We start from the raw sequence: 25,452 nt of genomic DNA on the forward strand, positions 1-25,452 counted from the left end.
TGAAGGGCTATTTTTAAAATCCCTTTCTTTGAGGGCACCAAACTAAAGAAAAGCTGTCCTCTCCAACTTTTTTTAGGGATATCATATATTAAAATAGTCACTTTATTTAATTCATGTTACTTTTGTATACAGGGGTGTGTTTTTACAGACTACACTGATACACTGACGATCTGTGTCTACAGCTCTCTTCAAAAACACTTCAATGACCTTAAGAAACTGAAAATTAAAACCTGTCTTAACTTCCTAATTTGATGTTACCACTAAATGATCGTTAGCTATTAATAAAACATACTAATTATACAGAACTTTTTAAGACAAGGGTTCAGAGAGCCTTTAAGTCTGGGTACCAGCTCTAAAGATAAAAATCGTTAGCCATTTTTTTCCTGCCCCTCTAAATACGAAGGGTGGCGCTGTCGTCACTCGTTCCGCATTGGGGCGTGTGCGGCCTCTGCACGTCGGAAGAGGAAGGTCCGCGTGCTGCCACGACCCGCCTTTCGGTAGCCGATTTTGTCCAACTCTGAACAAGATGGTAAATGACCCGGCATGCGGGACCTCGGGCACCGCGACCACAGCCCAGCGAATGAGAAAGCGTCGGGACTTCGCGCAGCACGCCGAGGATCCGCCACGAGCACGCTGGAAGGTCCGGACCTACCCGGCAAGGGACGCCCTGAGTGGCTCCGCCCCCCACGCAGATAGCCCCGCCCCGGATCGCTGATGTCATGGATCACGTGCCACGCGATCCAGGCAACCAGGAGCTCCCCGGTTCCGGAAGTCTCGCAAAGCCGCGCCAGGCTCCGCCCGTCGCCGCTGACGTCACTCTCAGTCCCTACCACTACCGTGCCTCCGCGTCAGGGTACGGGGAGAGCCGCGGTTTCCTCAGAAGCAGCGCGGCCGTCTCCGGGCTTCTGGTCCGTTCGAGAGAGGATTTTGAGGTTGCTGAATGGGCTAGCTGGGGAACACTTGCGTGTGGTACAGAAAGTCGGCGGCGCGCTGGCTTCCCCGCCCAAGCTTTTCCCCCTCTCAGCCAGTCGTCCTGCACTTGGTTCCGCCGAGGTGCACGACGGTTCCGCCCCCTTCTTCCTTGTCATTGATGTTGTTGTTCTTGTCAGTGCCGCAGCCCCGACCGCCGGGAGCGCGAACCCGAGCCGGGGCCGCCCGGGTGGTGCGGTGGCGGCGGCGGCAGCGGCTGCGGCGGCGGCAGCTGCGCCGGCTTCGGGGGCTGCTGCGAGGACTGCGCGGGCGGCCGGGGACGAGCGGCCGGCGGCGGAGCCGGATGGCTCTGTGCGGGCAGGCGGCCGGCGCCGCGTCGCTGCCCAGCGAACTCATCGTGCACATCTTCTCCTTTCTGCCGGCGCCCGACCGGCTGCGGGCCTCGGCCTCCTGTTCGCACTGGCGGGAGTGCCTCTTCTACCCGGCGCTCTGGCCCCAGCTCCGCATCTGCCTCCGCGTCTCGCCGGCGGAGCAGCCGCGGCTAGAGTTCCTCATGCGCAAGTGCGGCTGGTTCGTGCGGGAGCTGCGGGTTGAGTTCGCCGCGGAGAATTATCTGAGCGGAGGCGGCGGCCCGGGCGACGGCAGCGGCGGCGGCGGCGGCACCGACACGGGCACCGGAGGGGAAGAAGGTGAGGCCCTGCAGCTCTCCTCCCGCTGGCTGGAAGTACTGCGCATCTACTTGGAGCTGGTGTTGTGCGTGCTGCTCAGCATCCGGAACAACAGGTAGGCTTGCGTGGGGACCTCGAGGGTCTCCTCTTCCGCTCGCCCTGGGAGGATCCTGTGGGGTGCGCTGGCCGGCTCATGGCCTTGTGTAGGTGCAGCTACCCGTCCTGGCCCGACTATTTCCGGAGACAAGAGGTGATAACGGGACTTGGCGAGACACTTTATCAAACGCCGGTCCTGGAGACTCTCGGGCGTGCTTTCATTCATCCGTTCTTAGCCATGGGATAGAGCTACTGGGCAATGGCATTATCTTATGCGTGGGAAAGTTGTGAGTTAAGACAAAATAAGATGGTTTTCTGATTCTGAATTTGACCAATGGTGATAAGTAATTCATAGTGACAAGGTGAGTAATTTTCCTGCTGATGTCCATGATTACAAGAATTAACCTTTAACAAGTCTTTAACAGTCCTTTCCTTACCTGAAACAGTTTTATTAGCCTGGGCCACTGCCTGAAGACTGGGAGGAGTGCTAGTTAAAATCATTGAGGAAGAAAACTGTCAGACTTGAAGCTGCATCCCATGTACCACCAGACTGAACTCATTCCCAATGAGTCACACAAAAGTAACACAACATAACTTGGGGTAGGGTAAAGGAGCTGGGCAGACTGTGGGGGGTAAGTATGAGACTATCATTTTGCATCAGGATTTTACTATAGATTTTTCTATAGTCCACCTAGAGGTTATAACCCGTATTTGGACTCCAGGGCAGACGCTGTATCCTAATCAGTATTTCCCTTTTTGTCCTATGAAAGTCTAATGCCTGGCAAACCGTATTTATATTTTCTGTATCTGGATATTTATTCCATCCTTACAATGACACTCTGAATTTGGAAGAAAAATAATTGCAGCAGTTTGCAAATAACTTAGTGATTTGACATTCCAACACTACTAGGGTCAAGGCAGAAAATATTGTCCCCCTTTAGAGACCAGAAATGGGTGCTTAATAGGTCAAGCGATATACACATTGTTCTATGGCACTGTTTTTCTCTAAGCAGTGTCCTTGCTTTTACAATCAATATCCCACCACTTTATGTTAAATAGGGTTGAGAATAGATTGTGATTAATGCTAAGCCATATGTCTTATTATAGATTACTTTTTTTCATGACCTATAATTAAATCAGGAGTTTAAGCAGGGTGGTGATGGCACATGCCTTTAATCCTAGCGCTTGAGAGGCATAGGCAGGGACATCTCTGACTTTGAGGACAGCCTGGACTACAGAGTGAGTTCCAGGACTCACAAGGGTTTCACAGAGAAACCCTGCTTTGGATAGGTTAAACTGTAAGTATTATAGCATCACATTGTGTGTGGAAGCCAGACATGCTACAGCTCTGGAATCCTAGTAAGTGGGAGCTAGAGGCAGGGAGCTTAGGGGCACAAGGTCATCCTCTTCAGCATAGCAGGTTCAAGGCCAGCATGAGCTCTGTCAACTCCTGTGTCAAAAACATTGTTTCTGGGAACATGGTTCTATTTTTCCAGGGCCCTGTTTCCTAAGCTTTCACATGAAGTCATTCTACTTCCTTGCTTTGATTTTATTTGTCAAGATAACTAAGGCTAAAATTTTTATTAATCATGTTGGGGGCTTTCTCCCAAAGTTGAGCATAGCTAGAGACCATCTGATTTGTTCTGGAATCAACCAGCCTTGCAAAACTTAAAATAAAAAAAATAAAGGCAGGGAGGGAGGTCATAGTGCCTTTGATTCAAGTAAGAACTTCTCACAGTGCCTAGTTCTTTTCAGTATTTTAATAACCTCTAATAGCATGTATACACAATAGTACAATAGTACATTTTATCTTTAATTCTTTTTCTTTTATCCTTACCATTTAAGTTTCTGTCCTGATGTACTTGTTTGTGAAGCCATATATGTCTGCTCTTGTGAGTCTGCTATCACTTCTCTGCTAACAACTGTCAGTTCTCCATGATTGTAAGGTTTTCCTATCATTTGCTATAGCACTTTGATGCTTTGGTAGCATGTTCATTATGTATGTTTACATTATTTGTACTAATGCTGTCTCTTTTAAAATTAAAACATGTTGGACTGGGGTGTAGCTTAGTTGATAGGTGCTTTTTCTGGTATACAGGAAGCCCTGGCTGGGTTTAGTTCCCAGCACCACTTAAATTGACATTGGTAACACACACTTGTACTTCAACACTCAGAAGAAGCAGAAAAATTTGAAGTTCAAGGTCAATCTTGGCTTTATAGCTAGTTTAAGGCCAGGGCAGAATATACAAGACCCTTTTTAAGACAAAAAACAAAAAAAGAGTTTATATGTTTGAAGATAAGTTAATAATCATCTTTATTTTTGGAACTGTCTAAATACTCTGATACTGGATGTATTCAAATGATAATATAAATAAGACTTTTTCTTAAAGCTTTATCAAATTAAAAACATTTTAAACTGACTTTCCTATTCACTAACTTTAGTAAAGCCTGTAGCTTTTTTTTTTTTTTAACTTTTAGTGACTCTTGTGATTCTATGATTAAAAACTCCAAACCTAGCCGGGCGGTGGTGGCGCACACCTGTAATCCCACCACTTGGGAGGCAGAAGCAAGCAGATTTCTGAGTTCAAGGACAGCCTGGTCTACAGAGTGAGCTCCAGGATAGCCAGGGCTATACAGAGAAACCCTGTCTGGAAAAAAACAAATCCAAAAAACCAAAACAAAACAAAAAAAACCAAACAAACAAATCCTCCAAACCTAAAACAGTGCATTAACAATGTCACTTAGTAGCTTTTGGTTGGTTTTTTTTAGTGTTGAAGTACAGGTGTGTTCTACCACTGCCAATTTAAATGCTGCTGGGAACAGAATTCAGCTTCCTGTATGCTAAAACTTAATAACTAATGAGAAGTACAAACATTTTATATTCTTTTATTTATAATGCTCTTGCTTTATGATTTCTGCCATTATTTAAGCAGAAGAATATGAATTATACTGTATCAGACATTCTGCTCCCAAGCCGTACACAGTTCATAGTTATTTTGAGTTTCTTCCATGTTTGTTCATGCCCCACAGGAAAAGAACTGAAATGTTGACATAGAGTTGTGAGGTATAATCAGTGTTACTGATCCTCTGAGAAAATAATGCTTGGTTTGGTTTGGTTTGGTTTAATTTGAATTATGAATACTGTCAGAATGATTATGACTGCCATACTGGTATTGAATGTGTTAAGAACAGATGATAATCAACAATAAAGAGTGCCTCTGCCAATAAAACACAGGGTTTCAGAAATCTGTCTCTAAAGGAGGCAAGACCTCCTGCTTGTCTAGAACTGCAGTAAGAGCTCATTAAAATGGTTTCTTTGGTTTTTTTGTTGTTGTTTGGGTTTTTGTTTTTCTTTTCTTTGGTGGTGGTGTTTTTTTCTTTGTTTTTGCTTTTCAAGACAGGGTTTCTCTCTATAAACCATGCTGGCCTCAGACTCGCAAGAGATCCGCTTGCTTCTGCCTCCAGAATGCAAGCAGAAGGGGTTAAATGTGAGCCCCACCACCTACAACTTAAAATGTGTGTTAAGTGGGTTAAAATTCTACCACATTCAAAACAAGTTCAGAAATACATTTGTAGCTTTTAGCCAAGGTGTCATATTTAGTCTTGAAATGCTATATTTTTACTTAAGAAAAATGAAAACTAAGTTATCTGTAAGGTTTGGGATAATATATAATAGGCTCACTAATTAAAAAATACTCTCTTTAGGAGCATTCCCTGAATCTCATGTATCCTGGGCAGGTGTAGTTTTTTAACAGTAGATGTTGACATGATATTGTATAATTAATGTTTATCTTCTCTGTTTACACATTGCATGTAAGCTTTTCTGAATTGGAACGGTGCTTTTTTTTTTTTAAAGACTAAACATTGCACCAGGCCAGAGAAGTTACATGAGTTTTGTTCTTTGCAATTCTAGGCTTTGCCGCTCCTTCCTAGTTGGTAGACTGGCTACTTCTCCTTCATTATCCTGTGTGGCAGACAGCTTCTCTTATTCCTATAACATATGTTTCAGTTAAATTAACTGATGAAAAGAAAGAGTTGTTAGACTTGGTGGTGTGTGTCTTTAATTCTAGCACTTGGAAAGTGGATGCATGTGGATCTCTGTGAGTTTGAGGCTAGCCTGGTCTATAGAGTGAATTCCAGGACAGTCAGGGCTACATAAAAAGAGCCTGTCAAAAAAATAATAATTTTGACTACTATTTTGAAGGTTTCAGTCTGTTAACCTATTTGTTGGCTCTAATATTGTTCTGTCTGTCCAATATGGTACCACTAGTCACATAAGTTTATTTAGAATTTAAATTAAGTAAAAACCATTCAAATGTTGACTCATCCCACCGTGCTCATGTAAGCAACCCTATTTAAATGCCTGTGGGCAGTTGTCCTGTTGCTTTCAGACCTATTCCATCTTTTAAATTTTCCACCACCATCCAGAATGAATGTTCAAGCCTACTTTAACCATGGACTTTGAGAATAATCAACATCTAAATTTCAGCACTATCTCATTAAAAAAAAAAAAGTCCTAATTCAGCAAACTTGAGCCTCACTTTTCTTGAAAGAAAATGTTCTCCAGCAACTAACAGATACTGTACGAGACAGCTTTCATTTTGATGAGCTCAGTGATTATATACTTGCTTTAAATGGCTCATTATAAAATAAATAGAATACGTAGGGACTGACCAATTCATACTGCCCAAGAAGTAGAGCTGATGGAGAAAATAGGTGAGTCTGTACATTCCCAAACAACTCCGTACCTTAAAATGATGCAGTAACGGAGTTCCCCAAAGATAACTTTAAGATGACTGTGAATAGAGGTTAATCAAACTTGCCAGGAGAGCTAAATGAGAGTAAATGCTCAACCTTGCTTTAATCCTTCTTCTACTTGATCTCATTTGCTAACTAACCTCTGGGACCATAGGCTCTGCCATCCACCGGGCAAAATTTGTTTTAAACTTGTTTCAAGCTTTGCTGAGCTTTTTCATTTTCAGAGTTTCCATAAGGGAGGGATAGTGTTGAGTGGTTTTTAGAATCTCCCTTGGCTGAATTTCTTATACAAGTTGTTGAAATTTTCATCCTGGTCTGGAATTGGCTTCCTTATTCCTGTTTGAGTCTTCTTTTCATCTTGAATATGTTTAAAACTAAATGCTTTTAATTCCTTAACATTTCAACCATTTTGTTATTTTTGACTCAATTATTGAGGAGTGAACTTTTAAAACATTTATATTGCCTTTATATTTTTTATGTTTCTTCACTGCAAATTTGTACATCTATTGGGATCTGTATCTTTTACATAAGGTCTTAGTCAAAGGTTTCTCTTGAGGAGTTAATCCTCAATGCCTCTCAGAGGAGAGAAAGCATAGTAACAGCAATTCAGAAGCAGCTGATACTTAATTAAAAGCATAGAAAAATAAAAACAAGGCCAAATGTTGAGAATTCTCTGTATCCCATTTTTAATTCTGTTTAGCTCTGTACCCCATTTTTAATAGGGTTATTTGGTTCTCTGGAGTCTTAACTTCTTGAGTTCTTTGTATATATTGGATATTAGCCCTCTATTAGATGTGGGTTTGGTAAAGATCTTTTCCCAGTCTGTTGGTTGCCATTTTGTCCAGTTGACAGTGGCCTTTGCCTTACAGAAGCTTCTCACTTTTATGACAACATTTGTCAATTGTTGATCTAAGAGCATAAGCCATTGATGTTCAGTTCAGGAAATTTTCCCCTGTGCACATGTGTTCGAGGTTCTTCCCCACTTTCTCCTCTGTTAGATTCAGTGTATCTGGTTTTATATGGAGGACCTAGATCCACTTGGACTTCAGCTTTGTACAGGGAGATAAGAATGGATCAATTTGCATTCTTCTACATGCTGACTCCAGTTGAATTAGCACCATTTGTTGAAAAAGCTGTCTTTAATCCCAGCACTTGGGAGGCAGAGGCAGGCAGATTTCTGAGTTCGAGGCCAGCCTGGTCTACAGAGTGAGTTCCAGGATAATCAGGGCTACACAGAGAAACCCTGTCTGGGAGGGTGGGGGGGAAAGAAAGAAAGGAAGGAAGGAAATGCTTTTTTCCACTGGATAAGTGTAGCTCCTTTGTCAAAGATCAAGTGACCATAGGTATGTGGGTTCATTTCTTTAATTCTATTGATCTTCCTGCCTATCTCAGTATCAATACCTTGTGGTTTTTATCACTGTTGCTCAATAGTATAGCTTGAGGTCAAAAATGGTGATTTCCCCCAGAAGTTCTTATATTGTTGAGAATGGTTTTTGCTATCCTGGGTTTTTGTTATTCCAAGTGAATTTGCAAATTCCTCTTTCTAACTCTATGAAAAATTGAGTTGGAATTTTGTTGGGGATTCCATTGAATCTGTAGATTGCTTTCAGCAGGATTACCATTTTACTAAATTAATCCTACCAATCCATGGGCATGGAAGATCTTTCCATCTTCTGAGGTCTTCTAAGGTCTTCGATTTCTTTCTTCAGGGACTTGAAGTTCTTATACAGACCTTTCACTTGGCTAGAACTTCAAGTACTATATTAAATAGGTAGGGAGAGTGTGGGCAGCCTTGTCTTGTCCCTGATTTTAATGGAATTGCTTTGAGTTTCTCTCCATTTAGTTTGATGTTGGTTTACTGTATGTTGCTTTTTATTATGTTTAGGTATGGGCCTTGAATTTCTGATCTCCAATACTTTTAACATGAAGGGATGTTGTATTTTGTCAAATACTTTTTCAGCATCTAATGAAATGATCATGTGGGTTTTTTCTTTCAGTTTGTTTATATAGTGGATTACTGTTTATATAGTGGATTACGTTGATGGATTTCTGTATATTGAACCATCCCTGCATCCCTGGGATGAAGCCTACTTGATCATGGTGAATGATTGTTTCTATGTGTTATGGATTTGGTTTGAGAGAATATTATTATACTTGCATTGATATTCATAAGGGAAATTGGTCTGAAGTTCTCTTTGTTGAGTCTTTGGGTGGTTTAGATATCAGTGTAACTGACTTCATGGAGAGAATTGAGTAGTGGTCCTTCTGTTTCTGTTTTGTGGAATAGTTTGAAGAGTATTGGTATTAGGTCTTCTTTGAAGGTCTGATAGAATTCTGCTCTAAAACCATTTGGCCCTGGACATTTTTGGTTGGGGGACTTCTGTTTTTGTTGTTTGTTTGTTTGTTTGTTTGTTTGTTTGTTTTTCAAGACAGGGTTTCTCTGTGTAGCCCTGGCTGTCCTGGAACTCACTTTGTAGACCAGGCTGGCCTCTTGAATTCAGAAATCCACCTGCCTCTGCCTCCCAAGTGCTGGGATTAAAGGTGTGCACCACCGCCGCCCCGCAGTTGGGAGACTTCTATTTCCCTAGGGGTTGTGGGACTGTTTAGATGGTTTATCTGATCCTGATTTAACTTTGATACCAGATATTTGTGTAGAAAATCATCCATTTCATCTAGATTTTACAGTTTTGTTGAATATAAACTTTTGTAGTAGGATCTGTTATTAAGTATCCCTTTTCATTCCTGATTTTATTAACTTAGATATTGTCTCTGTGCCCTCTAGTTAGTTTGGCTAAGGGTTTATCTATCTTGATTTTCTCAAAGAATCAGCTTCTAGTTTTGTTGATTCTTTGTATAATTCTCCATTTCTACTTGATTGATTTCAGTCCTGAGTTTGATTATTTCCTGCTGTCTACTCCTCTTGTGTGTATTTGCTTCTTTTTGTTCTAGAGCTTTCAGATGTGCTGTTAAGCTGCTAGTGTATGATCTCTCCAATTTCTTTATGGAGGCACTCAGGGCTATGAGTTTTTCCTTTTAGCACCAATTTCATTGTGTCGCATAAGTCTGGATATGTTGTGCCTTCATTTTCATTAAATTCTAAAAAGTCTAATTTGTTTATTTCTTCCCTGACCAAGTTTTCATTGAGTAGATAGTTGTTCACCTTCTTTGTGTATGTGTTCTTTCTGTTGTTTTTGTTGGTTTTGAAGACCAGCCTTAGTCCATGGTGGTGTGATACAATATGTGGGATTAATTCAATGTTCTTATGTCTGTTGGGGTTTGTGTCCAATTATATGGTCGTTTTTTGAGAAGGTACTATGAGGTTCAGAGAAGAAAGTATATTCTTTTGTTTTAGGATGAAATGTTCTGTAGATAACTCTTAAATCCATTTGGTTCCTAAGTTCTGTTAGGTTCACTGTGTCTCTGGTTACTTTCTGTTTCCATGATCTTTGGTGAAAGTGGAGTGTTAAAGTCTCCTAATATTATTGATGAGGTTCAATGTGTGCTTTGAGCTTTAATAAAGTTTCTTTTAAAAATGTGGGTGCCCTTGCATTTGGGTCATAGATGTTCAGAAATGAGAGTTCATCTTGGTGAATTTTTCCTTTGAATATGTATTATCCTTCCCATCTTTTTTTTTGGTAACTTTTGGTTGAAAGTCTATTTTATTCAATATTAGAATGGCTGCTCCCAATTGTTTCTTAGGACCATTTGCTTGGAAAAATTTTTTCCAGCCTTTTACTTTGAGGCAATATCTGTCTTTGTCACTGAAGTGTGTTTCCTGTATGCTTAATTTCCTCCACAACTTTGTTGTGGCTTAAATGTGAATGTCCCACAGAGGCTACTGATTTGTCTGAGTTAATTTTATATCCAGCCACTTTGCTGAAGTGGTTTATCAGGTTTAGGAGTTCTCTGGTGGAATTTTTGGGATCACTTAAGTATACGATCATATCATCTGCAAATAATGATATTTTGACTTCTTCCTTTCCAATTTGTATCCCTTTGACCTCCTTTTGTTGTCTAATTGCTATAGCTAGAACTTCAAGTACTTTATCGAATAGGTAGGGAGAGAGTGGGCAGCCTTGTCTAGTCCCTGATTTTTAGTGGGATTGCTTCAAGTTTCTCTCCATTTAGTTTGATGCTGGCTATTGGTTTGCTGTATATTGCTTTTACTAAGTTTAGGTATGGGCCTTGAATTCCTGATCTTTCCAAGACTTATCATGAAGGGGTATTGGAAAGCCAAATGCTTTCTCAGCATTTAATGAAATCATCATGTGGTTTTTCTGTTTATGTAGTGGATTACGTTGATGGATTTCCATATATTGAACCATCCCTGCATCCCTGGGATGAAGCCTACTTGATCACTGGGCCATGGGCAGCTCAGTGGCAGTGCACTTGGTTGAACACATGTGAGGCCCAAATTGAATTCCTAGTACTACAACAATTCAAAGCATAAGCCTGGGGGTGGGGGGGAGGCAATTAGATTTAAGCCACAACAAAGTTGTGGAGGAAATTAAGCATTTGACATACTTAGAAACATTTACACACAAGCCTTAGTCAAGAATAAAGAAATTCAGCCGGGCTGTGGTGGAACACGCAATTTAATCCCAGCCCTTGGGAGGCAGAGGCAGGCAGATTTCTGAGTTCGAGGCCAGCCTGGTCTGCAAAGTGAGCTCCAGGACAGCCAGGGCTACACAGAGAAACCCTGCCTAGGAAAACAAAAACAAAAACCAAAAAAGAAAAAGAAAAAAGAAAAAAGAATGAAGAAATTCTGGTAAAAGACTGTAGTTGAAGAAATGTTTAACAATTAATTCTGCTATGTGGCCATCAAATTCAGCATGTAGAATTTTTTTAGCAAAGAAATTCTACTCTGTTCACCATCTTTAGCCCTAAGGAAACAATGACCTGACCCTAGTTTGTAATTTTATTTCTATTATGAATAAAGTTGCTGTGGGCTTTTGAATCTAATTCTAGCATGAATATATGCTTTTATTTCTCTTGGGTAAGTTCTTCCAGTTGGAATTATTGACCTGTATTTTAACTCTAGCTAGTTGATAAACTATTTTCAGTGTATCATTTTGCACTCTCAGTAAAATGTGCACACTCAGTGTGAGATCCAGTTGTTCCATATCTTTGCACACACTTGGTGTTGTGAATCTTTGTAATTTTAGACATTCCGGGGCAAAACCACATTCTTACTGTGGTTTTAACTTCCTCCCTGATAAACATCTTTCATATGCAATTCATCTTTCATCTGTGTTGGTTGCAATGTTCCTTCAAATGGTTAGAAAAGTATTTTACAGCTGAAATTTAAAACTGTAAAGATTTTTACAGTTTTTTAAAAACAATTCTTTGACTTATCTATATGTGGTCACAGAACTGAGAAAGGTTTTCTTTATATTACTTAAGTATATTTCGTACAAAAATAACTTTGGGGCAGTCCCCATTTTTTTTTTAGCCAAGTTACCTAGTGAAGAGACACCATGACCACAGCAACTCTTATAAAGGAAAACATTCAATTGGGGCTGGCTGAGATGCTGAGAGTTCTGTATCTGGGTCAGCAGGCAACAGGAAGAAAGACTAGGTCTGGGGTGGGCTACTAAAGCCCCAAAGCCCACCCTCAGTGATATACTTACTCCAATAAGGCCACACCTAATCCGTGTCAAGTAGCTCTACTCCCTAAAGACCAACTCTTCAAATACATGAGCTTCTGGGGGCCATTCCTACATTCCTTTTGAGAAGTTTTGGTTGGTGGTGGTTGGTTTGGTTTGGTTTGGTTTGGTTTGGTTTGGTTTGGTGTGGTGTGGTGTTGTGTTGGGGTGTGGGTATGGGTGTGTTTTATGGGGGGGGGTGTTTTGGTTTGTTGGTTTGGTTTAGTTTAGTTTGTTTAGTATTGGAGTGTGGGGTTTGGGGGGTGTATTCGTGTGCGGATGTGTTTTATGGTTTTTGTTTTTTTGGTTGGTTGGTTGGCTGGTTGGTTGGTTGGTTGGTTGGATGTTTTTGCTTTTTGAGACAGTTTCTCTGTATAACAGCCCTGGTGGTTGTCCTAGGACTAGCTTTGAATACTAGGCTGGACTTGCATGCACAGCCTGCCTCTGCCTCTCTAGTGCTGAGACCAATGATATGCGCCACCACCTCCAGCTTATTTGAGTTCTTATGATTGACATCTCTTATAACTTAAAGTGTTTCTATTCCTAGTATGCATATTATTTGCACAAAAGGCCAATGTGAGCTGAGTATTTGGATTCAGTCACTGTTTTCTACAATCAGTAAAGCTTGAGTACAACAAGTTTTTTTACTAGGTCCACCTCCTTTAACATGTATGCTGTTTCTCCACACTGTAGCTGAATATGGATAGCAGTCGGAAGCACATTGAGATTCTAAGCAAGTCAGAAAGTGGAAGCTCTTCTAGATTGTCCTCTCTACATATTTTAGTATGAATATGTATTATTAAACATTTAGAAAATAATTTTAACCATTTTCTCCTATAGGAACCTCCAGAAGTTTAGTCTTTTTGGAGACATAAGTGTTGTACAGCAGCAAGGAAGTTTGTCCAGCACATACCTCAGCAAGGTAGATCCTGACGGCAAGAAGATTAAGCAGTAAGTTATACCGTCAGCTTTACCAGGCCTTGTGTGAATTATCTAGCTCCTTTCTAAAAATCACAAGATTGTGTTTGTTTTTCCTGCAAATATATGGTGCTTGGCAATTAAGTACTTAACCCATAACCATATGAATGCAGTATGGGCCTGGCAGACTACCTGTCATTCTAACCTTGGAAAGCAGAGAGACCCGGAATCCCCAGAGCAAGCTGAGCAGCTGACTAGTCCTTTCAACAAGCTCTGGTCTGACTGAGACACCCTCAGACTCACATGCACACATTCGCCCATACAGAGGAAGGGAGGGAGGGTGGGTAGGTGGGTGTTGGGGTAGACTATATGTCCTAGAAATGTCTTAGCCATACATTTTAGTGATAGTTACATGACACCATGTCATAAGTCTTTTAGAATAAATCATGTAGCTTGCTGGGTAATTATTGGGGTATAAATTCTTAATATTTCATGTTATATTTGAGTGTTTTGCCTGAATTTGTATATATGCAGCACATTTATGTCTGGTTCCCACAAAGCTCAGAAGAGGGAGTTAGATGCCCTGGAAATAGTTGTTGCAGGTGTTATAAGCCACTATGTGGGTGCTGGGAAATGAACCTGGATTCCTTGCAGAAGAAAGTTCTCTTGTACACAGTCCCTTACTGCTATTTTGAGGTGTTAATTTTTCACTTGCTTTTGTTATAAAATAAGTCATATATCATCAGTCTTTTCTTCCATAATATTAGTTAAAAAAATACTATTTTCCTAAGAAGCATTTCTACATTTTTAATATATCTTATTTATTATATTGTAATGTGAATTTTATTGCATTTGTAGGTTTAATTAATAGAAATCAATTATTAAGAAATATGTATCTCAACATTGAATGCCATGTATTGCCCATTTTTAAAAGTCACCATTAAAAAATTGATGCTGAGTACTAGTGACAAAATTGTGACATTTTCCTTGTAGAATTCAGCAGCTGTTTGAAGAAGTACTGAGCAATAGTAGGCAGCTAAAATGGCTCTCCTGTGGGTTTATGCTGGAAATAGTAACCCCAGCGTCGCTGTCGTCTCTGTCTAACGCAATTGCCAACTCCATGGAACACCTGAGTTTACTGGACAACAGCATTCCTGGCAACAGCACTCTGATCACTGCAGTCGAACTAGAGCGGTTTGTAAATCTGCGCTCACTCGCCCTGGATTTCTGTGACTTTACAGCTGAGATGGCAAGAATCTTGAGCGATAGCAACCATGTGCCTTTGCAGCGACTGTCTCTTCTGGTCCACAATGCTTCAGTGATGCTCAAGTCATTAGACAACATGCCAAACGATGAGCACTGGAAAGCCCTGTCACGAAAGAGCTCCAGCCTTCGGGTCTATCTAATGGTTTTTGACGTTAAAAGTGAAGACATGCTAAAGATTCTGAAACCCAATATACCACTTGAGAGGGTTCACTTTGACAGCTACGTCACTTGTGTCTCAGGGGCTATTGTTGATCTTATATCCAGGCAGTATGATAAGTTCCTCACCCATTTTATATTGATGAATGATATGATTGACACATCTGGTTTTCCAGATCTTAGTGACAACCGAAATGAAGACCCATTGGTTTTATTAGCATGGAGGTGCACAAAGCTCACCCTTTTGGCAATTCATGGTATGTGGTTTTGTTCACTATAATGTGATATTAACATCATGCCTAAAATATTTTATGCTAGGAAATATATCAAAAGTGGAAAGTTGTAGCTCAACCTTGCTCTGTCTGTGCATTCCTCTAATGCTTTCTCCTGCTACAGCTAAGGAAATAGTCGTATCTACCTGCCGTGGATCTATTTGTTCAGTCAGAAGATCCTAAATTACTTAGCACAGAAGGAGGGAAAGTATGGCTTTTATATGTACAGTCTCATCCTTTAGGTTCTAGCATTGGTATATTTACTATACTGTTGAAATAACTATTGGTTAGCTACATGTTTATTTCCTACATGTTATTCATCTTAGTGTGTGAACTATTCTCATTTGAATGGAATTACTATGTTGATAAATTAAGAGAATAGTTTACTTCAAAGGCAGTTAAAAAAATAATCTATGAAAATGACTTAGCCAGACATGGTATCACACATCATACACAATCTTACTTTTTGAGGATCTGGTGTAAGATTGTCATGAGTTTGAGAGGCCAACCTTGGCTACATAAGTGAGTTCTATCCCTTCCTGAGCTACATAGTGAGACCTTGTTTAAAAATAATAACAAAACAAGCAAAGAATATCTTAAACTCTCTATGCTATATCTCTTACATTGTTTTTGAAACCATTTTTCTTAGCTTACAGTTGTGATTTTTCACATCTTCATAATTGGGCCATGCATTACAGAGAGTAGCAAGAAACAGATGCATACTAAAAGCAGTAAGGGCTTCCTGGGGGGAAATGCTCACTGTGCAAATGTAGGACCAAAGTTTATATCCCACATAACAGCCAGCCACTTTGGTGGCAACCTCAAATCCCATAGTCGGGCAGGGAGAATCCCGGGGCAAGCTGACTAGCTAGACTCGCCACCTGAGCTCTGGCTCCGTTTCCAGATCCTGCCTCAACAAAGTATAGAGAACAACCAGGGGAGACTCCCAGTATCAGCATGGGGCCTCCATAGGCAGGCCTATTCATATTTACCCACAGACGTAAACACATATGCATACACGCTTATATAATACACACACACAAAAATGTATGAAATAAAATGGGGATCAGCAAACATCGAGTTATTTAAAAGTTAATTTAAACCTTTTATTACATTTTTTTCTTATTTAGAGATGATAGGTAAAGCTTGCCCATCATCTGTCCCACTTATCCTTTCCTTTCCCAGAAGTGACCTCTGTTCTGGAGAATTCCATAACTTCTAATAATGAACAGTTAACTTTAAAGTTTCAAGTGTCATAAACTTGAGACTATGACTGTGAGACACCATAAAGACTAGTCTTTACAATAATAAACGGCAGGCTACTATATATTGTTAATAGAGACTCATGTTGGAAATGAAATTTGTTCCTTGTGATATGTCATTATTCAAAGTTTAAAAAGTTTTATTTACATACTTTAAATGTTTTCTCTTTTGATGAATGTTATACATCACTTAGTAAGTCACAGTTCTGTGGTGTTCCTAAAGATAGCATACATGCCTAGATAATCGTGTTTCTTTATTCTCAGTGTGTTTTAAGGGGAAAAGACAACATGGTAAATAGAAATGTGACGCTTCACAGAAGTGCTTACTGAGCAAAGACTAACTTACCCGACAGAATGGGCCAGCCGAGAATGACAGAGCCTTTGCTTGTCTTTAAGGTTACACCGTGTGGGCACACAACCTCATTGCCATTGCTCGGCTTCGTGGCTCGGACCTCAAAGTGCTTGAAGTCACCGAAGAAAGCATTGATTTTGACCAAGGTGAACTGGCCGACCAGGACGTGGATCCAGTACATAACCTTATTGAGCAGGTATCACTGGGCCTTGGTCAGCCTTGGCACGCAGTCTTGGACATTGAATCACTCAGTGTCTTCACTGAACCAAATCGTCATTTTTACAGAGAGATGCAAAGCTTCAGCGAAGACGTTTAGCTTTTTTAAAATGTATAATTCCTGTGGCTACATATGCAAGTAGGGTCCCATTATGTTTGGTTTTTTTCATTAGTGGAAACTAATCCTTTTGTGCTGTGTTTAATCAGTATTAGCTTTATAGAACTATAAATGTATATTCTACTTCTTGATCAAAGAACGTAGTCGGGTATTGGTTTTAGAAGTTCAAAGTGACACTGTATAGGGCTTTCACGGTTAATGGGATTGTTAGCAAACCTTAAAGACATACAGCCAATGATTAGCTGAGGTTACTGGCTAACTGTTTTTCACTGAGTTACTCTGCCTTTTTGACATTTTTATTCTTTGTTTGTCAGAATCCAGAGCTCAGGAGCCAAATATTTTTATACGTATCTATATATATAAATATCCATAGCCTGGTGGATTTGTATGCAATGCACTGCATCTATGTATTCTGATAGCATCTCATTGATTTTTGTTTGAAATAGAAGGAAAGGTAGTATCCCAAATGAGTTATCTTTAACAGAAAGCTAAGTTTGACTTTTATTACCTATATAATAATTGATATTGCCAATTACCATTCTGAATTTCATATAGTATAAGTTAGACATTGCTTAACCCCTTTTAAATGTATTTACATAGACATGAACACGCAAATTGCTGGATTTTTTTAAAATATATCTGACATGATTTTTTTCATCTGTTACATTCAAGTTAGCTTGTTTAGCCCAGATTTCAAAATGGTAGAGGAAGAAAGGAACTGTATTCCAGGGAAACCTGAGGCTAGGTCAAAGCACCGAATTGTAAATGCACAGGCTTGCAAACTAACATTAGTCGTGAAATCCCTAACAAGTCACTGGATTCTCTCTGTCAGCGCAAGTGTCAGCTGCCAAAGAATAGATTTACATGAAGAAGTGCCCACATGCTGGCAGGGGCTGACCAGCTTTGGCCAGCCAGATACTGCTAGATTGTAATATTTAAGGTCGAATTTCGACCTGTGGTACACAGCTGTGCTGTGGCTCAGTCAGCAACCTCAGAACTCTGAAAAAAAAAACATAAAAAAAAGAAAAAAAAGAAAAAAAAACATGCACCTGTTTCACTGTGAATAGTGAATGTAAAGGAAAGAAAGGAAAACCAAAAGCTTGTTCCATCACAGGTATGAGCTGCTATGATACATGAAGAACATTCCATGAAGTATGTTTTAAAACCTTGTTATATCTGAGAGGCTTTAAAAGCCAACTTAACTGTTTCAGGGCAACCGCGGTACAGACGTGGTCTCTGTGAGACTTCCACCTGACCCAAGTTTTAAGTGGTACGAATGTTGTGCATTTAATGTTAAGGACAGTCTGCAATAATAAAGTAAGTAGCCAACGTGGGTGCCCAGCAGTGCTGAGACCTGGCTGCTCTAGTGTAAGCTTTGGAAACACAATTTATGCAACAGATGTCCAGATATGATTCTATTTATGGAAAAAGTTTATATGTTTTACAAATGGTTTTACCATCTTATATTAAATGACCTTTTGACAGGTGTGCACTGTTTTGTCTCCAGTGAGCACATACCATGCGGATTTTATATGTACATCAGTAGTGTGAATCCACTGGCACAGTGTGTGTAAATGCCAGATGTGGTGAGATTTTATCTTGTATATGTGATCAGATAAAATAACTCCTGACAGAAACTGTAAGGAAACCAGCTGAATGTTTGACCTGATGACTGATGTTGTATGGTTTATGTTAAATGTATATTCTTTTAATCAATGAATAAAGCATTAAAAAGTGACCATTGTCATCTAGTTTATTGTATACAAAATGCTCAAAGTGTCTATGTTTAAATAAAAAGCTTAGGCTGCATGGTTTAGAGATTTTTCTTTCACTTTTAGAAAATGCAAGCTTGCTGGGCAGTGGTGGCGCACGCCTTTAATCCCAGCACTTGAGAGGAAGAGGCAGGCGGATTTCTGAGTGTGAGGCCAGCCTGGTCTACAGAGTGAGTTCCAGGACAGCCAGGGATACACAGAGAAACCCTGTCTTGAGAAAAAAAAACAAAAAAACAAAAAGGCAAGCTTAAAAAGATAAAAACCCAAGCACTATGGCACACTCCTATAATCCCAACTCTTGGAAAGTGAAGATAGGAAGATCAAAAGTTCAAGCTCAATGTCTTAGTTACTTTTCAATTGCCCTGACAAAACTCCATGATAAAGGCCTTTTATTAAAGAAACTGTTTAATTGGTCTTAAGGTTTCAGAGGGTTAAAGTCCATGATGGTGGAGGAAAGGCAGGAACATCTGAGAATTCACACCTTGAACCACAAGTTGGAGACAGGGTTGCTGTGAGAATTAAGTAAGAGAATGCTTACCCAAGCACTTAAAGCAGTACTTCACACACAGTCAATAATGCATAGGTGTCCAGGATACTTCCTAGTCAGTTTTACCAGAATTTCTTCATTCTTGACTAAGGCCGTTCTTTTAAACACAAACTTGATCATCTTGTGTGTAAATGTTTCTAAGTATGTCCGAATGCTTAATTTCCTCCACAACTTTGTTATGGCTTAAATCTGAATGCCCCCCACCCCCAGGCTCATGCTTTGAATTGTTGTAGTACTAGGAATTCAATTTGGGCCTCACATGTGTTCAACCAAGTACACAGCCACTGAGCTGCCCATGGCCCAGTGATCAAGTAGGCTTCATCCCAGGGATGCAGGGATGGTTCAATATATGGAAATCTATCAACGTAATCCACTACATAAACAGAGAAAAACCACATGATGATTTCATTAGATGCTGAGAAAGTATTTGGCTTTCCAACACCCCTTCATGATAAGTCTTGGAAAGATCAGGAATTCAAGGCCCATACCTATACATAGTAAAAGCAATATACAGCAAACCAATAGCCAGCATCAAACTAAATGGAGAGAAACTTGAACCAATCCCACTAAAAATCAGGGACTAGACAAGGCTGCTCACTCCCCACCTGTTCAATATTGGGAATGAAGTAGCTTTTTCGTTTATGCTGAACTCTTGAGCTTCAGTTTTGGTTCTAAAAAGCAAATTACAAAGACATGCTTCCTGAAAACAAAAATGAAAACACCAGCTGTAACTGCTTTTTAGGGTTATTTTGAAAAAGTAGGAAATAATCATATGCAAAAATAACTTTCTCCTTACATCCAGAGATGACCGCTAGAGGTATCGGTAATCCTGGTTACCACTCCAGCCTCACGTGGCATAAGCATCTGTCCAACAGTTAACCAATGCCCCTGTGGCTTCTGAGCTCTGACAGGAAGAAGGCAGCTTCCAACTGCTTACTATTTGCATGCAAGACAAATCCTCTAGGGATAAAACTCTTTGCTTTAATCAAGACATGTGCTTCACAGGTGTATGCATAAAGGAGTGTTACATCATTTTTAGTACATTTATAACCTAAGATTCTCCGATATCTTTTTTCCAAATAAAGACTGATTTTTTTCCCTAAATAAAACTAATCACAAGGCTAGACTTGACTCAGCATTTGAGAGCTCCCACAGCTCTTGTAGAGAACTCCAGTTTGGTTTCTGCAGCCTTATCTCACAAATGCCTCCAGATCCAGTTCCAGAGGATTCAACACCCTTTGGAGTCTGCAGGCACCTGCACATTCATGGTACACATAAATTAAAAAGAAAAAATGTACTATCAGTCACTTCGTGCACTTAACTGTCCCTTAGGTAAGAGCTCTAGCTCTCTGTCCAGTCACTTTGCCCATTTATACATTCAAATACTGCCAGAAAAGCAAGAGCCAACCTTGGGCCTACTAAAATTTAAAATAAAAATAAATGCGAGTGTTGGACATTATGCAGATGAAATACTGTGTAGCCTGAAAGTATGGCACCTTCTTGAGAAAATAATACACTTGAGGGGAACTTACAGAGGAAGGCAGGGTAAGGAGCAGCCCGGGAGACCAGCTTTGGGCAATACAGTTCATGCTACTACATGCTGGAAAGCTTTCAAATTCTTACAAGAATACTCTATTTTTCTCCACCGAGGCTAAATCTGTCTTAACAAGAGCCTCCTCCCCTTCCCCTCATCATAACACACAGTTTACGGTCTTCAAAGCTTGTTTGGGGAAGGGGGGCTCTCAAAAACAAAAACAAAAAAATTTTCTAACACTCCTACCAAGTTCTGTGAAAAGAGATATGAAAAAACCAGGTGGTTTAAATTCTGAAAACTACATCTAAAGTTTTTTCTAAACAGGCTTACGGTGAACCTGGGACTACTACTGCAGATGCAACAATTATCAACAAAGTTCACAAAACAATTTTATAGTTTCCTAATCATATATGTTCAGGATATTTGATTACACTGTGAATCCCAGGATTGCATTCTTTACTAAAAAAATTAATGTTTCTAGTTGTGTTGTGTCTCAGTCCTTAGCACACACCTTTAATCCCTCTGGCTGGAATACAGACTCACCTTTAGCACACATCTTTAATCCCAAACTGTGAAAAGTAGATAGTTTGTAAAAGGAAGTACCCATGTTTGAAAGTGATGTCTAATTAAGTGGCAAAAAAAGTGATGAATCAAAGAAAGATTTGATAGAACAGGATATTCCCAACTCTCAAGAGAGAGAAAGGAGGGGCTAGTTAAGAGAGAAGAGCACAGAGAAAGGGGATGAAGGCTATTTTACTGGGAGAGTTTTACAGAGACAGGTCGCAGAGACCAGGCTAGACACAGGTGAAGGAGCCAGAGAGTGAGACGGAGCCAGGAGATTGGAAGGGATGGCTGGAGTTAGAGTGAAGCCACGCAGAGCAGTCAGCTGAAAGAGAAACCAGACTACATCAGTCAGCTTTTGAGAGTTTGAGTCAGAATGTCTGTGTTGAACCAGCCAGCCAGAGATCAGAAAGAACAAGAGAAGATGAATGTATTCAGCACTAAGTATCAGAGGCCAAAAACATTCTTGGCCTAGACTAGATTACAGCGAGACTAGAAGCTTCCAGGACCAGCCCTAGGTTAGCAGACTGAGGCAAGAAGCTTCCAAGATGACAACCATAATCAGGCAAATTAAGATACCTTTACCCCTATCTACAAATAAACTTTTAAATGCTTTTCAGCAAACCTACTACCAAAGAATATAATTTTTTCTGACCCAAATTCTCACAGATTCCAAAAAGTCAATACAAAACACAAAGTGTACGTACAAAGTATTACCTCTTCTTTTTTTTTTAAATTTTTAATGGTGTGTATGTGTGTGTACATGCTCAAGGAGGCCAGAGAATCAGATCCTGCGGAACTGCAGTTAGAGAAGGTTGTGGATAAGATGACATGGACACTGAGGACCTAATTCAGGTTGTCTGCAAACGCAGCCTGCGTCTTTAACAGCTGAGCCATCTCTCCAGCCCTAGCTCCAAGAAAGGTTAATTACAACTGCCTTTACAAACTAATGTCACACCAAGCGGTGGTGGCACATGCCTGTAATCCCAGCACTCTGGGAGGCAAAGACAGGCAGATTTCTGAGTTCAAGATCAGCCTGGTCTACAGAGTGAGTTCCAGGACAGCCAGGGCTACACAGAGAAACCCTGTCTCAAAAAAAACCAAATCCAAAAATAAAAAAATTAAAAAAAAATAAAAAAAATAATGTCACACAACATGAAGCTTATAAAGACTATGTAACCAAAAAAAAATGTATAATGATCTAAACAAATATGTAGTATGGACCTAAATTCATGGATCTATATTCAAAATACATTTGAAAGATAAAGGCCAGAAGAACATCACCTTAAGGTGATGGAGGCACCACTCCTAACAAATGCTTCCTGTTGTTTCAGCCATTGTGGACCATTCTGCAAGGATTATATATTGCTTTTCTGTTTAATTTTTTAAAGTAAGGTTAATCAGAGAAAGTTACACATAAAATTATACATTCACACTGGTCAAAATAATGACCAATTCGATAGCTTGAGCTTTATCACTTCAATTAGTCTATGGATAAAAGAAACTAAAATGTGTCCCTGTTTTAAACTTTTGTTTGTTTTAAACCCTTGATACTTAAGATCAAACCTATAATTAGGCCAAAAATTATGTCACTGGGAGTCAGAGGAGGAAACAGAAACTTAGTATGTGATTTCCATTGTGCTGAATTAACACATAAATTATAGATTTCTTGACTTGCAAATTTTAGGTCAAATATGGAATAATTATGATATATTTTCTGCACAATAAATATAATAGCATACGTGAAAATATAAATACATAGCTAACAGAAAGTAAGATACCGGTCCAGGGGGAGAAAGAAGAAAAGTGGGTTTAAACAGATTCAAAGATATCAAGCTTACAAAGGTATCAACATAAAACTTAAATGATACTGAGCAGTGGAAGTGTGACGGAGAGAGGGGGGAAATGGAAGAGCAGTCGGTGCATGCACTGTGGAGAGGCGGGCCTGGAGAAGTGGCAGTGACAGATGCAGGTAACAGTGACAACTAAGGGCTGCATGGCTTGCAGTAGCCTAGAACTTACGCAGATGCAGGCTCAGCCCCACCCCAACCATCCCCAACACACTACAACACCACAGGATCACCTGGCTCTAGGCAGCTACAAAGGCCTGAGATGTGGATTTTGGATTTGACATTCCTTAAAGGATCACCATGACCTGAGATGCCACCAGATGGTGGTGGTCCATGCTGCTGCCTCAGGCCAAGATGAAGCCCAAGACCCATATGGCCAGTACTGACTAAAGGCTTGGTGGTGTGCAGAGGGTAGGAGGGAGTATTGATGTGAATGGCCTATGTAGCCACCTGTGGCCATGTGCAGGCCCAGAATCCATGCCATTGCTGGGGGATGTCAGTGAGCAGTCAGTGGTCCTGATACACGTTGCTATGGCACCACGAGGAAGTCCCTAACCCATGCCTCAGCATGAAGCCTGTTGAGGTCCTCGGGCTGTGCTGCTATGTTGACATGAGTGGCCTGCACTGCCACCTAGGGCCATGTTGATGACGGTGGTCAGTCAGGGCTGCCTCTGAGAGCCTTGCCTTGGTTCATGGTCCTGCCGCAGCTGGGTGTTATGTTCGTGTCTGTGCCGTTGCCAGAAACCATGTGACAGCCCACAATCCAGTGCTGCCACTGACAATAAAGTGCAAGGAAGCTACTTTTGTGGTGATATGGGTGACAGCACGGGGGCAGCTGTGAGCTGGGAAGTGGTGTGATGGGGTGTATGTTGTCAAATTCAAAATCGTACATTCTTACTCCACAGAAAGAACACACAAACTGGTAAGTGTGCTCAACTGAGTAATAAAGTGAGAATGATGAAGGAGAAGTATGTGTTCTTTTTTTTTTAATTTTTTTTATTCGATATAATTTTTTATTTACATTTCAAATGATTTCCCCTTTTCTAGCCCCCCCCCCACTCCCCGAAAGTCCCGTAAGCCCCCTTCTCTTCCCCTGTCCTCCCTCCCACCCCTTCCCACTTCCCCGTTCTGGTTTTGCCGAATACTGCTTCATTGAGTCTTTCCAGAACCAGGGGCCACTCTTTCTTTCTTCTTGTATCTCATTTGATGTGTGGATTATGTTTTGGGTATTCCAGTTTTCTAGGTTAATATCCACTTATTAGTGAGTGCATACCATGATTCACCTTTTGAGTCTGGGTTACCTCACTGAGTATGATATTCTCTAGCTCCATCCATTTGCCTAAGAATTTCATGAATTCGTTGTTTCTAATGGCTGAATAGTACTCCATTGTGTAGATATACCACATTTTTTGCATCCACTCTTCTGTTGAGGGATACCTGGGTTCTTTCCAGCATCTGGCAATTATAAATAGGGCTGCTATGAACATAGTAGAGCATGTATCCTTATTACATGGTGGGGAATCCTCTGGATATATGCCCAGGAGTGGTATAGCAGGATCTTCTGGAAGTGAGGTGCCCAGTTTTCGGAGGAACCGCCAGACTGCTTTCCAGAGTGGTTGTACCAATTTGCAACCCCACCAGCAGTGGAGGAGTGTTCCTCTTTCTCCACACCCTCTCCAACACCTGCTGTCTCCTGAATTTTTAATCTTAGAAGTATGTGTTCTAAAACTCCAGGATGAGAAGAACAGGGAAAACAGGACAGGCCATGCAAAGTCTTTCTCTACGGTCCAGAGAGCAGAAATACCTCACAACATTAATGTTCCCATTAGGATCACACTGCTTTGCCAGAGAATGTTTAAGGTGCTGACCTTTGACACTGAAGAAGCAACCCACCAAACAAGTGAAAGCCACAGCGGAGCACACCCGTGTGAGATGTGTCAGGGCCCACTCTCTCCTTTCACTGGCTCTCAAAGACCAAGATCTCAAACACAGCCTCTGAAGACTCTTGAACCCCGGCTCCGAGTACAGACTCACTGCCTAAACAGCTGTTACACCCTGGCAACTCTCTCAACACGGCCCTCAGAAAACAGTCACCATCTTACAAGTTAAGGGTAAAATGAGAGCCAGGCCTGGTGGGCCCTGCCTCTATTCCCAGGACGCCTTTCTTCCCAGCACTCAAGGGAGGACAAGAAGTAGGCGTTATCTCTGAGTTCAAGCCAGCCTGGTCTACAGGCCGAGTTCCAAGGCAGGCAGTGCTACACAGAAACCCTGTCTCAAATTCACTAATGAAAGAGACAGTTAAAATGAGAGAAATTAACCAAGGAAGCCAGTCAGTAGGGCCCGCATGGTGTGGGGGGGGGGGGGGCTTGCTCTGTGACCCTGACAACCTGAGCCCTCAGAGCATACAGCAGAAAGAGGTTAACCTTACAGTGCTCCGCTGCGTGACAGTGGATGCCTGCACACCGCCCTCCCCACATTGTTTTTAAACTGATAAAAAAGAAAACTAGTCAGTGGACCAAGTTTAAAAAAAA

The 25,452-nt window shown here is 40.8% G+C and overlaps 1 protein-coding gene across 1 annotated transcript; it reads left to right on the plus strand.

Annotated features, from left to right (window-relative positions):
- Positions 1-1,000: 1,000 nt before the first annotated feature.
- Positions 1,001-18,396, plus strand: Fbxo33 (F-box protein 33). Its single transcript, XM_052185786.1, has 4 exons — positions 1,001-1,713; positions 12,938-13,048; positions 14,009-14,694; positions 16,368-18,396. Exons 1-4 carry the CDS (start codon positions 1,091-1,093, stop codon positions 16,637-16,639), a joined length of 1,692 nt encoding a protein of 563 aa, XP_052041746.1. The 5' UTR covers positions 1,001-1,090; the 3' UTR covers positions 16,640-18,396.
- The last annotated feature ends 7,056 nt before the right edge of the window (positions 18,397-25,452 follow it).

This window comes from Apodemus sylvaticus, chromosome 6 (genome assembly GCF_947179515.1).
Source record: "Apodemus sylvaticus chromosome 6, mApoSyl1.1, whole genome shotgun sequence".
NCBI classification, from domain to species: domain Eukaryota; kingdom Metazoa; phylum Chordata; class Mammalia; order Rodentia; family Muridae; genus Apodemus; species Apodemus sylvaticus.

Excerpts from the sequence above, each read along its gene's own strand:
- Fbxo33 (XM_052185786.1), top strand. The coding sequence starts at position 1,091 with ATGTTGTTGTTCTTGTCAGTGCCGCAGCCCCGACCGCCGGGAGCGCGA. Across the intron at positions 1,714-12,937 it reads CTCAGCATCCGGAACAACAG|GAACCTCCAGAAGTTTAGTC; the intron begins GTAGGCTTGCGT and ends TTTCTCCTATAG. Across the intron at positions 14,695-16,367 it reads CACCCTTTTGGCAATTCATG|GTTACACCGTGTGGGCACAC; the intron begins GTATGTGGTTTT and ends CTTGTCTTTAAG.